This window comes from Cydia strobilella, chromosome 15, assembly GCF_947568885.1.
Source record: "Cydia strobilella chromosome 15, ilCydStro3.1, whole genome shotgun sequence".
Classification (NCBI taxonomy): Eukaryota; Metazoa; Arthropoda; class Insecta; order Lepidoptera; family Tortricidae; genus Cydia; species Cydia strobilella.
The window spans coordinates 15,639,790-15,655,877 of NC_086055.1; the positions used below are offsets into that span (position 1 = coordinate 15,639,790).

A 16,088-nucleotide genomic window follows, 5' to 3' on the forward strand; every position below is an offset into this window, starting at 1 on the left:
TAGGTCCAACACAATCATATTACAATGTAGAAAGCAGAATTAAAAATAAAATTATAATATAATAATTTATATTATTTATTAAATAAAAGTACTAGGGTTACTTTGGGATTACACAAAAATCTCTTTGTTCTACATTTAAATAATGTCGTTTTAAATAAGTCAGGAGAGTCTTTCATGTGGACATTATTTAACGATTTGGGTATTTTACATAATTTTACTAAGGTCAATACTTTGAGGAAAACCGTCTATAAGAGAAGACCGTCCACAAGCTCTAGACATACTCCACTTACAGCAGGAAGGAAGGTACGGTAGAGCAGAAAGAGTGAAGCTCTTCCTTTCTAATTGTCTGAGCGAAGAACGTACTTATAACGTAACGTAACGTAACGTGAGGTCTTGTCCCATGACTACGACGGTCTTACCAACATTAAATTTTATATGCCGGTCTTCTCCACATGACCTTAAGGTTTTAGTCGTACAGCTTTTAAGAAGTAGGCAGAAAATTTAAACCATTAAACATGCTAATGGGAGTTAATTAAGAAAATAAAACTTATATTTACAAGCAAACAAACACAATAAAATTTTATTTGTAAGTTTTTGACCCTAAATGTCCCCAATTTTACTCCCAGTCCTGTAATTTTATTATTTTGGCACACCAGGTACTCAGTTTCAATAATTCTCGAACTCACTCACAGTATGTCACTTTTAGTGTCCGGGAGAGCTTAGGTCTCCATTTTCAATCAGTGTGCAGTGCAGTGCAGATAATCAGTGCCGCTACGTGAACCACGCGCGGCCATCGTGAACGCTACTCACAGATGTTAGTGCTTGCAAATGGAGACCTAGAGTCGTAGCACGGTACGCTTATCACCATGCCTGTCACGTTCTAACAAGTATGCGAGTGCGAAAGTGACGGACTTAGTGATAGGGGAAACCATGCTGCGCGGGCTAGGCAACCTAACCTAACTCACTTTTCTGGCGACAGTTTGTTTTCTTGAGGGTCGCAGTTCTAACCTAACCCACCTTTCTGGCAACAGTTCGTTTTCTTGGAGTGCGACATGTGACTATAATTACGTGAGGTAAACCGTATTATTTGGCTAAATTAATAATTCTATTTTCCAGAGGCCACAACGTGACATTCATGAGCGCCTTCCCGCCCGACTTCCACATCCAGGGTCTGGAGGAGATAGCCCCCGACGGCCTGGTGTCCTACGTTAGGAATTATATGACGTACGATCTGGTGGGAGCCAGGATGAGGGGGGAAGAACCGTTGCCCGTGAAGGATATCTTCAGATACGGATATGAGGTAAATGTTAATGACTACTGGAAAATGATGATGATAGTTTAGTAAGGAAAGCGGGCAAACCACACGATGTACAGTCAGGATCAATTTTACCACAGAAATATGGGTATCAAATGAAAGATAGTGAAAATACCATTTCAAAAATATATGTAAGCAGTCGGCTTTTTTGTTTTTATAATAATTTCTGTGGTAGTAAAGTTTGGCCGTCACTACCCATTTGATTTTGACTGTACAGATGAAGAATTTTTACACTAAAATGCAACTGCTCGTTTGTCTGGGTATTTCCATGTAGAGAAATTAGTTTACATTGTTATTTGACATTAAAGAGGATAAGGATGTGATGGAAATAATCGCTTCCGATAGGTAAGTGTCAGTAACTCAGTTGGTAAAGCGGCAGGATGGTATCCCGGAGCCGCGAGTTGATTATTGCCCTCTTGTCGTTTCTTTTATTTTTTAATTTATTTACAAAATATTGTGGTATCGTCACTAGATGTCTGTAATAAAATAGTACATTTATAATAAAGGTACGCTAAGTTTGTACTTAAAGTTACGAATATTTAAGGTTTTAGTGCAGCGTAGTTCAGCGGTCAAATAACATATAACAGTGGTATTTCTTTATAAATTTTCGCCACTGCTAACTCATGTAACTCAGTGCCATAGCCGAACATTAAAGTAGTTTGAAGTTAAGCGACTCAAATAGTCTAATGCAATGACCACAAAGTCCAAGTTCATAACTCAACCTCTTTATATCCACAGGCTTGCGACGCCTTCTTGAGCGACATTGAAACGCGCGCCCTCCTCCGTTCGGGGCGTAACTTCGATCTGATCATCCTCGACGGCACCTACCCAGAGTGCGCCTTCGGCATCGTCTACAAACTCAAAGTCCCGTTCATGTACATCAACACAGTTGGCTTCTATGCCATGCCTTTAAGCAACTCCGGAAGCCCTACTCCATTCTCGGTCACCCCGTTCTTCGGCAAAGCTTACACCGATAACATGGGCGTTGTGGACAGAGCTATGAATGCGGCTTGGTATATCGGAGCTTACACCATGCATAGTGTCATGGCCGTGTTCCTTCAAGGAGTGCTAAGAAGACACTTTGGCTCTCAGATGCCTCATGTGTACGATATGGCGAAGAACGTGAGCTTTATTCTTCAGAATGGACATTATTCTGTGTCGTACCCGAGACCGTATTTGCCTAATGTTGCGGAGGTCGCGTGTATACATTGCAAGGAGGCGAAGAGGTTGAATCCGGTAAGTTAATCTAAAGGTAGTTGCGCTGTCAATTTCTTTGACAAAATGAGTGACGTTTGCCGCTACATTACCGAAGTGATTGACGTTCAATCCCTCACTCTACTAAAGAAATTGACAGATACAGAGGCGGCATCAAAGCCGCCATAGTTTTGCTGCAACAGTAATGCAGCCAGGGGTCGGAAACCAGTATTTTCTCCATACAAAAATACCGGTATTATTACGTTCTTTTTCGTTCTTTTGTTTATAATTCCATTTTTAATGCGACGTTTTAATAATGCAAAATTGTTTCCTAAATACATGATTCAGTCCGACGTAATGAGCATAAAAAAATTAAAAATATTGGGCTATTTCGGGGTTTTAAAAAATACCGGTTCCGAGCCCTGAATGCAGCAGCAGTTTCCGAACGTCACCTTTTCAGTAAAACTAAGATGATAAGGCTAGAACAGCCCTGAATATTTTCAACAGTTCGGACTTCGTTACGTACACTACTTAGGATTAGGTAGGTACAGTCGACGCAAATGATATGTTTACATTTCTAGCCTTATTGCGAAGGAGTAAAAATGTAACATCTATGCAACACAAAAAAAAAATGTTTTTTATTATTATTATACGAGCAGATCTACCGCGATATAATTTCATTGTTTTTACCTTAAATTCCGACGATTTAACTTTAAATATGTGAATAAAAGGCGAGTTTAAAGTGTTATGTGCAACACAAATAATAAAAAGCTTAAAATTAAATAGGTTAGTTTCCCCGGAGCATTCAAAGTGCTCAAACATTTTGTATTAAATTTGTAGTAGAAGTATGAAACAAACTTTTTTTAAAAACGAAATAAACAATTATTAATTCTCTACCTCGTTGTAGTCCCAGGTGTGATTGTTCAAAACTTGCACATTTTATAAAATTCTCTCAAATAGAATATTTTACAAAAGTTACCATAAACGAAATGGAATAAAAAGTAGGGGTCAATATTAAGTTCTGTATATTGTTCAGTTTGTCTTTTCTAGAAAGTTTAAATTAAAACGGGCACTATTCTTCTGTACCGCCACTAACTACCATTTGGCGTAATTACAAACTCGGAGTCACTTAAAAGTTGGAATTAAATAGTCTTTGTTCAATTTTTAAACTTATTAAGCTAGTGGGCTAGTTGTAAAGTGACTTCTGGCACGAGAGGGCACAAACCAAATTTAACGAAATATATTTAAGTACAACACTTGCCATCGCCATCAGATATATCGGAGCGCCCAGGGTGTTCGCAGATATCTAAACAAGACCTCTTCAAGATGTTAAAGTGCATGTTTGGGTTATTTTTGGGCACCTTGGCCGCTCTGATATATTTGATGGCGACTACAATCGCTTATACCTTTGCAACTGCGCAATAATGTGTCAACCCACATTAATTTTTCAATAAAATGTCAACTTTAAGCGTCAATTTTTTGAGTTGACATCTTATTGCAAAATGTATGTGGGTTGACACATTATTGCGTATCAGCAGTAATTTACTGTTGCATTATTTTGATACCACGCCAAGACGCCAGGACGAACATAAAAAAGGCGGGGCACTACCTAGGTACCTTTTCTCGAACCATTTTTGTTCGAACCATGTTCCTTCGCTTCAGCTCAGCTTCGTCCCAGATAACACCATCTCACCATCAGCTCTCGCTCAAACCAGGGGTCGGAAACCGGTATTTGCTCCATACAAAAATACCGGTATTATTACGTTCATTTTCGTTCTTTTGTTTATAATTTCATTTTTAATGGGACGTTTTAATAATGCAAAATTGTTTCCTAAATACATGATGCAGTCCTACGTAATGAGCATAAAATAATTCAAAATATTGGGCTATTTCGGGGTTTTTTAAAAATACCGGTCCGGTTCCGAGCCCTGGCTCAAACTCACAGGACAAAATCTAGTTAAGGAACATATAAAATTCATTAAGTTACATTAGATTTTATCAATACCTAGAATACGACGAGTTGGCCACTCACTCATTGACACAAGCGAAACGGCCAAGCCATCGTTTTTATGCCAAGGTACAAAGTTAGTAAAGTCAAGGCTTAGCTAGGGGCTTGGCTTGGCTCTTGGCTGTGCTGAGATCTGATAGCTTTTTTACAATAAAAGCGAGTATTTTTGGTGGGATAACTATTAAGAGCAAAGAAGATATACCTAATGTACCTACTCTGTTTCGCTTGCTATGATTTCATAACATTATCGGAATTAAAATCTCATCCTGGGCTGGCCTTAGGAGTTAATACAATTAGGAGCAGCTACATATTTGCAAACAGCCGAAAGTTTCCAAAAAGTAATCAAAGTTGTCAGTAGCGAGAACACAACAATTTAAGTAAAAACATTTACAGAAGTTCACAATACTATTTTTATAGAAATTTCGAACTCTTTCCTTGTACAAAGTTTTGCAATTCGAAAAACTTTCCAAAGGCCAATCAGTGCTTGCAACTTCATTTCATTTCAGCATATGTTACTCGTAGGTACAAGCATAACACTGCACCAATTTAGCAAGCGAGAGAGTTTTGAAACGCTAATATAGATAAGCAAACTTCTATGAAAATAGAGTTCGACAAATCCAACTGCACAAAATTTGCCAGAAAATCGAGTCTTTGTCACTGCAAAATTGTTGCAATCGCTTAAAACGCACTCTACCTAACTATACCTACTTATGAAAACGAGAAAAGAAAAAAATATTAAGTAAAAAGTTATTTCAATACAAGTTGATATAAGAATAAGAACAAATAACAATATGTTATGACCAAGTATGATTCAGCTGGTTGGCAGATATAAAACGTTTGGTAAATTAAAATAATTTTACGGTTAGACTCACGTGTGTTTAGTCACTCGCGGACATGTTTCGGCGGGCCTACGAGTAGGTCTCCTTTCTCAAGCACTACTAACCGTGCGAGCAGCGTTCACGACAGCCGTGCTTGAAAAAGGAGACCTACTCGTAGGCCCGCCGAAACATGTCCGCGAGTGACTATACAGCTAAACACACGTGAGTCTAAACCGTACATTAGACTAAACGGTTCGAGATAAGATAAGTTGCAAAGGTATGAGCGATTGTACAGTCGCTATCAAATATATCAGAGCGGCCAAGGTGCCCAAAAATAACCCAAACATGCCATTTAACGTCTTGCCCTCTGCAAGAATTCTTGTTGAGATATCTGTGAATACCGCTCCGATATATCTGATGGAGACTGTACTTAAACATGTCCGTGAGTGACTACAAACAAGTGAGTCTAAACCGTAAAATTATTTTAATGTTAGTATGTCTCACGAAAGTTTAAATTCGACGTTTGGTAAATGTTAGTTTGTCCACAGCTATCTAAGTACTGTGATGTGATAGTGATGACTATGACATTGTTCCCTCCAGGACATTGAAGACTGGATCTCCGGCGCCGGTGACGCCGGTTTCATCTACATCTCCATGGGCTCCTCCGTCCGCACCTCCAAGATGCCACTCTCAGTCCACCGGCTCATCATCAACGCGCTCGGCAGGCTTCCTCAGAGGGTGCTGTGGAAGCAGGATGGGGAGCAGAACATGACGGATATTCCGGCCAATGTGAGACTGTATAAGTGGCTGCCGCAGCAGGACTTGTTAGGTAAGCATCAGTACAAGACTGCATCTGTTCAGCATCAAAAGTAGAGCATGAAATAATGCACCAACAGTATCTGCCATCCTAAATAGTTATTTGTGCAACAAGAGAGGACAGTTGGTGTTTCTTGCGAGTGTTGATTTTGAGTCACGAGAAAGCGAACGATTCTAAGTTACAATCTTGAGCGTAGCGAGGGACTCAAAAACACGAGATGTAAAATAACTTTGCTCTCGTGTAACATATATAATTTTTCACCTCAGTAGTGAGAACATAATGATTAAAAGTTAAACTGTATTTCGAATTTGTAATAGACCACGAAGTATGAAGTGACAGTTCATGGCATTCACTAAATTAAAAAGCTACTTTGTTTCACTCCCTGAAGTAAGGAAAGGCGCACTTTCTTCACTCCAGGGAGTGAGGGAAGTCGCACTTTCTTCACTCCAGGGAGTGAGGGAAGACGCACTTTCGTCACACCAGGGAGTGAGGAAAGTCGCACTTTGTTCACCCCAGGGAGTGACTAAAGTAGGCTTGTTCGAGCTGCTGAGGTGAAAATACTTTTTCAAGTAGTATATCTCGACAGTTTCCATTGAAAGGTATCTTCAATAGTTTTTATGGTTCTATATGTCTCTACATCTCTCTTTGTTTACATAGGGAATGTAAACCGGGTTTTAATATATGTTATCTACATACATGCTATCGGGTAGCTAAACGGCAATTATTTATCTCTACGAAGCAACTCTGTATTCCTAGAATTTCTGTTACTAACCTAACCCTTGGGTGAACGTATATTTCTGTAACCCATTTCTGAATTGCCTGAAGCGTCAGGCAAACGGTTGTTAAATTGAATAGCATTATTTGACTTTAATTCCGCTCCTTACTGTTTCAGCATGAATGTTTCAGTTCTGAAAATACAAGGTTTATGCATATACCTAATGTGTTATGAAACTTTTCTGTATTACGTAGCGAACGTTGTTCAAGGGCGAAGGTTGTTATACTTAAGTTGTTTTGACGGCAAATAATGATATGAGTTTGAAGCAGTCTTTTGTAAGTATCAGTAGACAGGGGCGCCTTGTTGACTCAAATCAGAAAAAATTCCGGCTACCTATAATTTTCTTTGCCAGTGTTATAGTTCCCCTTCTAAATTGTTATATCAATCTAACCTTTTGGCTAATATTGTAGTTAGAGCGCTTGTGGCCTAGCGATAGAGCGCTGGTGGCCTAGCGGGAAGAACGTGCTTTTCGGTGAAGGAAAACATCGTGAGGAAACCGGACTTATCCCAATAAGGCCTAGTTTCCCTCTGGGTTGGAAGGTCAGATGGCAGTCGCTTTCGTAAAAACTAGTGCCTACGTCAATTTTTGGGATTAGTTGTCAAGCGGACCCTAGGCTCCCATTAGCCATGGCTACTCGTGTTTCGTTCTCGCAATTGCGCAATTAAAGATTAATTGCTATGATAAAACTGATGTTCTAATTTTATTTTCAGGTCACCCAAAGATTAAGGCGTTCGTCACTCACGGAGGGTTACTCAGCATGTTCGAAACTGTCTACCACGGAGTGCCCATAGTCACTATCCCAGTATTCTGTGACCACGACGCGAATGCTGCCAAAGCTGAAATCGACGGCTACGCGAAAAAGCTAGAACTCCAGCATTTAACATCGGAAAAACTTTACGAAGCGATTAAAGAAATAATAAACGTGCCAAAGTACAAGATAGACGTGAAATATCGACAAACACTCTTAAGAGACCAGAAAGAAACGCCTTTAGAACGCGCTGTGTACTGGACTGAGTACGTCATCAGACATAAAGGGGCGTATCATCTCCAATCGCCGGCCAAAGATTTAAACTTCATCCAATATTACTTACTAGATGTCGCCGCTTTGGCTATACTTGTAGTTTTCACAACAGTATCACTTATTACCTATGTCGTAAGGGTTGGATTCAAACGGTTAGTCAAATATGTGCAGAATAGACAGATGAACCAGTTGCTGGATACGTCCAACGATTTGTTGAAGCGGTCGAAGAAACTTATCGACCATACGGCGATGTCGAAGAAACATTTGTAATACCAAAAGGTAAAAGGTACAATGAGTTTTTTGATAAAGGCATAATCATGCTTGGAGGTTCATTTTGTAAGTTTTGTACATATTAAAATCCAGTGCATGGAATTGTTTTGTAAGAAAAAGCAATAAAAATGTAGGTTTCTTTACAGTCATTAGGCTGGAAACTAAAATACATTGGTATATTTTTGTAATTTGTATATAATCTTACTTAGAAATATCGATGGCGTGATTAACTAATTTTATCAGCATTGAGAGCGCCATCTGTTGACTACTAGGAGAAACTATACTTTGTATTCTTATTTCTGAACTTATGTGTCTCTGTCTCTGTTTCTCGAAAAATAACTTATTATGCGGAAATACACGTGAATAGTTTCAGGCAAAAGTTACCTATACAATTTCCATTAATTGGCTTGGTTCTTGTTTATCTTGAAAAGTCAATAGATACTGGTTAAAACAGCTCGAAGGAAATTTGTATTATTCATTGTCTTACTTTATACAAAACTACACAATAAACACTGATCGTTCTTAACTGAAGCCAACATTGCGATTCGAAAAGTTTCGTATTCTGTAACCCTAGTGTAAATTTAATTTTGCATTAAGTGTCATTTGTATGGGATTTTGAGTTTCCAAAAAGTCCCGGTTGGCGCGCTGTTCAAACTCCCATACAAAATAGACATAGCGTAAACGCCAACACTCGTCACGCTATCGAATAAAATTTACACTAGGTTCTGTAGGTTAAAATTTCCTTAATAACTCTTATCGAAAAACTCGATTTTTTAGGGATAGAAACGGGTGATTTTAAGGACAAAAGCAAGCTGTGCTAATTATATATTATACTATTTTAGGGATAGAATAATTGTGATAATGTTCGCTCAAAAATGCCTTGTTAGAATAATGGGAAATTTATTTCGGTATAGTAGATTCGGATTGTTTGTACATATATTATATATATATGTATGTAGACTTTATTACATTTATAATTTTGGTGAAATTTATATTTAATCTAAGCGAAGTGATCAATGATATATCACATCAAATAAATTACCCAGTTTCATAGTCTAAATGACAAAGTGATAATTATGATTTATATAACCTTCTTCTATGTAGTTAAATATTTAAAAGGGAAAGAAAAGAATAATGTATATAGATAATGGATTTAAAATAAGTACTTAATCCTTTTTGGCCTAATGAAAATGACTGCATCTATTATACAGTGTAGAAAAAATTTATGGGCCCTGAAGGGAAAGTACCTTAAAATCTTAAGTTAGCTCATTTTACTTAAGAAAAACATTATTTTATAAAAAAAAAAAAACTGCATTCAAAGATTTTTTAAATTCGCTTGTCTCGCCCAGGAATCGAACCGACTTAAAATTCCAAAAAATAAACCCCATCTATTTTATTCTACTAGTCGATACAGTTAATGTTAATAATAACATTTCTCCAAGGAACATTAGGCCTTACACTCGTCTGTCGTACAAAATATCCATAAAATCGAATTTTTAGTACTCAAGAATATTTTTAGACAAGCAAAAAAAAAACTATTACTTAATGCAGTTTTGTTTCTTTAAAAAAATAATAGAATGTTTCCTTTAAGTAAAATGAGCCACCTTAAGGTTTTAAGGCACTTTCCCTCCAGGGCCCATTATTTTTTTCCACCCTGTATTATGACTAGTTACTAATATGAAGTTACCATTAGAGATTATAAATATACCTACAAGTGTTACCATGATTTGATAGGGTGAAGGAAAGGTTTTTTCCGTTTAAAACAACCTGTTAGAGTTAGATCAAAAAAAGTCTGCAACGATTTTGATAGCATACGCAGTGCAAGTGTTATTTTAAACAGCAAACTACTATGGAATTATGACGTATAAATGCGTTACGCAAAACACTTGCACTGCCAAAAACTCGAAGTTTTTTGTGACGTAATTAATGGATGACGCTCAACAGGATGCGACATCGAACATCGGCCAATAAAGTATGAAGTTTGAAGAATATGTAATCGGCCCAAGCTGATTTAGCCATTAAAAATTGAAACAAATGAGACTTGTGACAACATATAGCAATTTATATGTAGATTCGGAAAACACTCGTCTGCCAGCTCCCAAATGGCTGAAAGGGCATCTGCCGGGCATTTAAAGGTATCCCCAATTTAAGAAATCAGTTCCTTCCAATCCCCGGCAGACGCACTTTCGGCCATTTGGGAGCTGGCAGACGAGTGTTTTCCAAATCTACATATAAATTACTATATGTTGCTACAAGTCTCACCTTTGTATCAGATGACGTAAATTCAACGTTTTGCGTACTTTCAAGTGCCCGGCAGACGCACTTTCGGCCATTTGGGAGCTGGCAGACGAGTGTTTTCTGAACCTACATATAAATTTATGTGTTGCCACCAGTCTGATATATATCACTTTTTTTGTAACCGGAAGTGCTACTTTTTTTCGTGCTTTCGGCGATTTCTAAATTTTTTAACTATTTTTTCCAAACTTAGCAACACTTTTATGAACGTCTGCCAAAGGGCTTATCCTTGTATCAGATTACGTAATAGATATATGATTGAATCATGTATTGTATCATTGTATGATCATTGTATCATATATATCAATCATTCATGTATTGTATCATACGGTCCCCACCCGTACTATAACCAGTTTATCGAAGTAATTTGTGCAGTACCCATGTGATTTGATCTAAATATCTCACCACAAAGTGGTTTAACTGGTACAAAAGACAATAAACTGTGAGCAAAGGTTGTGTGTACATGCCTTGTTTTTTGTAAATATTTTACTGTTAAATATAATATTGTCTTCGGTTACCGCGATAGTTACTCATGAAATAAAACTATGAAAACGGATTATATCGCGTATATTAAATTTATAATACATCCCGACGTTTCGAACTCTTTACAGCGTTCGTGGTCAACGGGTGACACACCACGCGATATAATCCGTTTTCATAGTTTTTATTTCATGTTAAATATAAGTTAAGTTTAAAAATAAACAAATAAATGTGAGTTGAAATCAACTTGTAGTTTTTTGGTCCTATTTATTTATACTCCTTTAAAGCTCAAAGGTGTATTTTGGAAATATTTTGGGTTTGTAGGTTGATATACCTAATATCTATAGGTAGATAGAGATAAAACGCAGCTTGCATCGCGGGAGTAACTTTCTACCTCTCTTTATCAGTTTTGCTTGATCCAAGTAACATTAGCCGGGTTTCACTAGACTTATATTGACCGGGATATAAACCGTGATTACCTTTTGTATTTTTTATGAGCTCCCGATATTTCGACGCAGTTACATGCATCATGTTCACGGGTGACTGAAGATAGCGGGTGGGTGTCAAAGTTGTGTAGACCGCGCTCGATCTACCCTCATTCTTGCGCGTCGGCTGCGTTCGCTTTCAACGTTACCATCGAAAGCATCGGTCACATTCACACTTGTTGGTTGGTCGCGTTCACACTCGACCAGACAAGAAGACGAAGAAGAAGTCGAGTGAGAAGGTAATCACGGTCTATATCCCGGTCAATATAAGTCTAGTGAATCATTCAAAACTCTAATTAACCGGGTAAGTCCTTAAACTACGTGCAAAAGAGAGGTACCTATCCATGGGCACTGTAAATGTCATCTTGCTTCTAGAGCAGAGCCCAACGCACAGATTTAGAGCAGAGCCCAACTGGGGAAGTACCTCCACCTTAGAGAAAACCGCAGCCAAATAACACTAGACCCCACTCATAGTGTTGTATTCCTGCCGGTGAGTAAGGTTGCCAGAGCTCAATGAGGGTGCGGAGTGTTAGGGTCGGCAACGCCATAGACTACGGAGACTGCTTACCATCAGGCGGACCGTATGCTTGTTTGCCACCGACGTAGTATTAAAAAAAGTATTAAAAAAACATTGCCGAGCAGGGTAGCCTGAGCCAAAATTTAAATGCCCCGTGTATTGCTACTGCTGCAGCCCCTAAATTACAAAACAAAACATACCTAGTGTACTGATGTAATTAACTATTCATACAAAGGTAGTCTACAATGAAACAGCCCTTAGTGAATTCTATTTTATTTCGATTTACAATTAATTAATTAAAATCACAAATCTAATTCTATTTTAAATTAACTAAGTAATGAATAAACTTAAGTGAAAAATGAACTAAAAGTACAAACATTTCTTTGAAACTTTCAACTGAGATGTAATAAAATTTAAAAAAAAGACTAGTGTTTGCTTCCAAGAGAATTCCTAATAACCTACCATTACAATCTAGAAAGTCTTAGAGTTAATTAATTAGATGTTTAGTTTTTACATGCAACGTAAATCGATTATCGAACAGTAAAAAGTTCATTTGTAAGTTCTGAAAAGAATTAAATATTGTAAGTGCCACTTATAATAAAATAGCAAAAAATGAACTCCTTCTGGTGATAATGTTTCTCAGGTAAGCAGTTTTGGTTACAGACCCTAACACTGTTGCAATCTATAGAATCTAATAGAATTATAGTTTTGTACATCAAGCATCTAGACAATAATAATAATCACTACCTAAATATTAGTGGAAATAAATAAATTGCTACATCTTTAAATAATAATCAAGTATCGTGTTATAAAGTTGGTGCAAGAAAACCAAGCAAAATATATATACATGGTTAGAAAGAATATTGGCAATTATTCTGTATCTTGTTTTTCTACTAAAGAAAGAGATACACCTACACTCAAAACGTATATGTGACGTTTTCAACTAAAAGGTACCACATTGTCGGTTGTCGATAAGGTTGATTTCTAATAAAAGCTATATGGAAATAGCGCCTTACTGACAAGCGACAATAAGTACCCTTTTGGTTGAAAATGGCACATATGTAGTGGTAGGTAGATGTTCAATTTCATTTTGTCACACAGCGCGTCGTGTACATTTATTCGACATATCATTCGTTAAATTTCATTCAATAGCGTGCGTTCGCGTTTGGGTTATGTTTATATATGTATGGGATTTTGAACAGCGCGCCAAGCGGGACGTTTTGGAAACTCAAAATCCCATACAAAATGACACTTAACGCAAACGTACGTCACACGCTATCGAATGTTTATACAAGGGATACAGTAAGTTACATTTCTACAAAATAAATATGTAGAAATACCATCTGTGTAATGTAATGTATATACGTGACTATGCAAATAAATAAATACAAATACAAAATAAGCTAGAAAATTTATCGCGTGAAATAATAAAAATAACGTTCCGGTGCAGATAGCTTTAAAAATGGAACTATTTCAATCTCAAATCTAATCAAGAATTCGGCAGAGTATTTTAATGGTGCCTTCATATTGCGATTATCCAAATAAGACACGAATAAAACGTAAAATATTTGATATATGGTAGTAAAGCTGTTAACAACAACGACATCACAAATTTGCATGTAAAAGTTCGCAAAATTATTAAAATCGTAACCAGAAAAAGTATCAAGAATCAAAAGTTAGACCATAGCGAAAAGCTACAAATCTTCAAAAATCTAGAAAATCTTATCTACGGAGGCAGATTAAATAATAAAGTAATCAAGCCCTGAATCTGCAAAAGCCTGGCAAGTTTTGTCTATGAAGTCAGAATAAACCTTAAATAAAGTCGGTTTTTATACGACACTCCTACACTCAGTTCTATTCAAGCCGGTGCAAAGTTAGCTTAGACGGACTCTTAATTTATATAATGCGACAGAAAATAGTAGAAATTAAATAAAATGGACCTAAAAAAAATCCTTACTTAATTGTTCCCATGTTGTGCCAAAAATGTGACAGTTACGTAGGAAGTGGCGCCCCTTATTTATTTTCTACAATTTCTTGGAGTAAGGCCTGAGTGGACGCTCGAAGCGGAGCGTTCGGCGGGGCGTGCAGCGTGGCGTCGGGCTCACAAGTGATTTGAGTAGCGTGCACTAAGGCCGCTCCTATACGTTTCCATTCAGAATCAGAATCAGAATCATTTATTCGTTTAACATAGGTACATAATATTGGTCTTAAAAAATAAAGCGTTGCGATCACTATGTTTTGCCGGTAGGCGTACGAATTTTTACATATAAATTACTTAATTACACATGCAAATAATTAAAAATCAATAAATATTAAATGATGTCAACAACGTACATTTTAAAGAGGGCATAATACAATTAAATAATGTCAATATTAAAATACGCTATAAATCGTTTAAGAACTGCTGTACACTATAATAACATTTTTGAATTAGCAGTGATTTTAATGTTTTCTTAAAATGTGCAATATTTAATAGTATTCGGAATTTTATTAAATACCATTTTAACTTAACATGCACGCCGCACGCCCCGCCCGCTGCACGCCCCGAGCGTCAACTCAGGCCTTACTCGTGAATCTAAGCTCTGAATCTACGGAAAACAGGCAAAAACTGTCTGACAAGCCTATAGACCAGCATGTAACGACTCCAGGGGACCAGGAGCCGCTGCGCCCATTACATGACCTTGGCCGGCTCATGGTTGCCGATAACGCTGACCTCCTTCGCCTCTTCCTCGGGCTTGATCTTGGTCACTGACGCTGAGTTCTTGGACACGGCGAAGTTCATTATACCCCCTGGAACAAATTTTTTCTACATTAACTTGCAATGTTTGTATGCATGTGTATTCGGGTCGGGTTTATTGTTGCCCATAAAGTATTAACGGTAATAGATGTCATATATTAAAGAAAAAGTGACGAAGCCCTCCAGTGGTGAAGGCCGGATTCGAACCGGCGTCTTTAGCTATTGCGGCTAACGCCATGAACCCCTAGGCCACCTCGCCACGGTGGTGCCCGTCCGAATTTCTCGACTATATGCCATCTTAGTAAGACTAGGCGTCTTTGACCAACTCTAAGGGCAAGCAGTAACGCTTGCACCTCCTATACAATAATTATTTGAGTCATAATGTATTGTTTGTCCACATTTTCGTTAGTCATAATTTGGTTTCTCTCAGAGACGAGTAACTTTTCAGGATTGCCATAAAACAAACTTAACCTAACCTAACCTAATCTACAGGATAACCCGAGGAAAATCCTGAAAAATTAACACTTTCAGGATTATGACTAATGATAATATGACAATCATTACTTTATGACTTTCAATAATTATGTCAAACAAAGGGACCCCCACTATCCATTATTCGATTTCGATTGTTGAGCTGAAACTTCACATACATATTTTCCTGGTGTAAGTTGGGTGACAATGCAATATTATGGTAGCATTGAGCTGATCAGATTTTGTAGTCATAGGAATTCTGTGATAAAAAAATGCGCCGTCCATTAAGTATCTTAGGGTAGTTTATAGTTTGAATCTTCTCAAATGATTTTTCTCAGCGCGTGGCACGCGCTCAGGCATAATTTGGCCATGACTAATGGCCACGCGCTGAAATAAAAGAAACAATGGCTTTTGTTTAATAGATTAGGGTCTTTGGCGTAAACATCATTTGAGAAGATTCAAACTATATATACTGTAGCAGTTTCAGCGCCAACAAAAGTAAACTTTATTTGGCACATTTATTTAAGTACACACACAGTTCTGCCCAGCCGTCCTAAAAGTTTGGCCACAAAAAACAACGCGCACCTGTTTTGCGGCGAGGCGAGATTCTGCCTTTACGGCCCAACTTTTAATACAGCTATCCATGTTGAAGTTAATCAGATTTTGTGTAAAATTATTATTAAGTTTGTGAAACGTGAAAACGTCTGTTAGCAGAAAAAATATTTGTGTTTCTAGAATTTTCTAGTGCGAACTTCACGAACATCACATGTTGCAGTAACAGTGCAGTACGGTTTCAATAAAAATAATTTTTTGCATTTGTATTTATAGTATAAATCATAAATCATTTATTTTCGTGATAAACGATAAGACGATATTACTTGCCA

General features: G+C 37.4%; 2 protein-coding genes and 1 non-coding gene across 3 annotated transcripts in view; 1 reads left to right on the forward strand and 2 right to left on the reverse strand.

Moving 5' to 3' along the window:
• Window positions 1–11,013, forward strand: part of LOC134747632 (UDP-glucosyltransferase 2) — a 57,341-nt gene extending 46,328 nt beyond the window's left edge. The window contains exons 4-7 of the mRNA XM_063682237.1: window positions 1,117–1,300; window positions 2,054–2,551; window positions 5,936–6,164; window positions 7,639–11,013. Coding sequence (XP_063538307.1) covers window positions 1,117–1,300; window positions 2,054–2,551; window positions 5,936–6,164; window positions 7,639–8,219 — 1,492 coding nt within the window. The 3' untranslated portion in view covers window positions 8,220–11,013. The remainder of the gene's footprint in view (window positions 1–1,116; window positions 1,301–2,053; window positions 2,552–5,935; window positions 6,165–7,638) is intronic.
• A 3,595-nt stretch (window positions 11,014–14,608) lies between these two features.
• LOC134747956 (uncharacterized) overlaps window positions 14,609–16,088 on the reverse strand; it is a 45,254-nt gene continuing 43,774 nt past the window's right edge. Inside the window, exon 25 of the mRNA XM_063682634.1 lies at window positions 14,609–14,786. Within this exon, the coding sequence (XP_063538704.1) occupies window positions 14,668–14,786 (119 nt within the window). The 3' untranslated portion in view covers window positions 14,609–14,667. The remainder of the gene's footprint in view (window positions 14,787–16,088) is intronic.
• Window positions 14,920–14,992, reverse strand: Trnal-caa (transfer RNA leucine (anticodon CAA)). The gene has a single exon. It is a non-coding gene; the product is annotated as a tRNA-Leu (tRNA).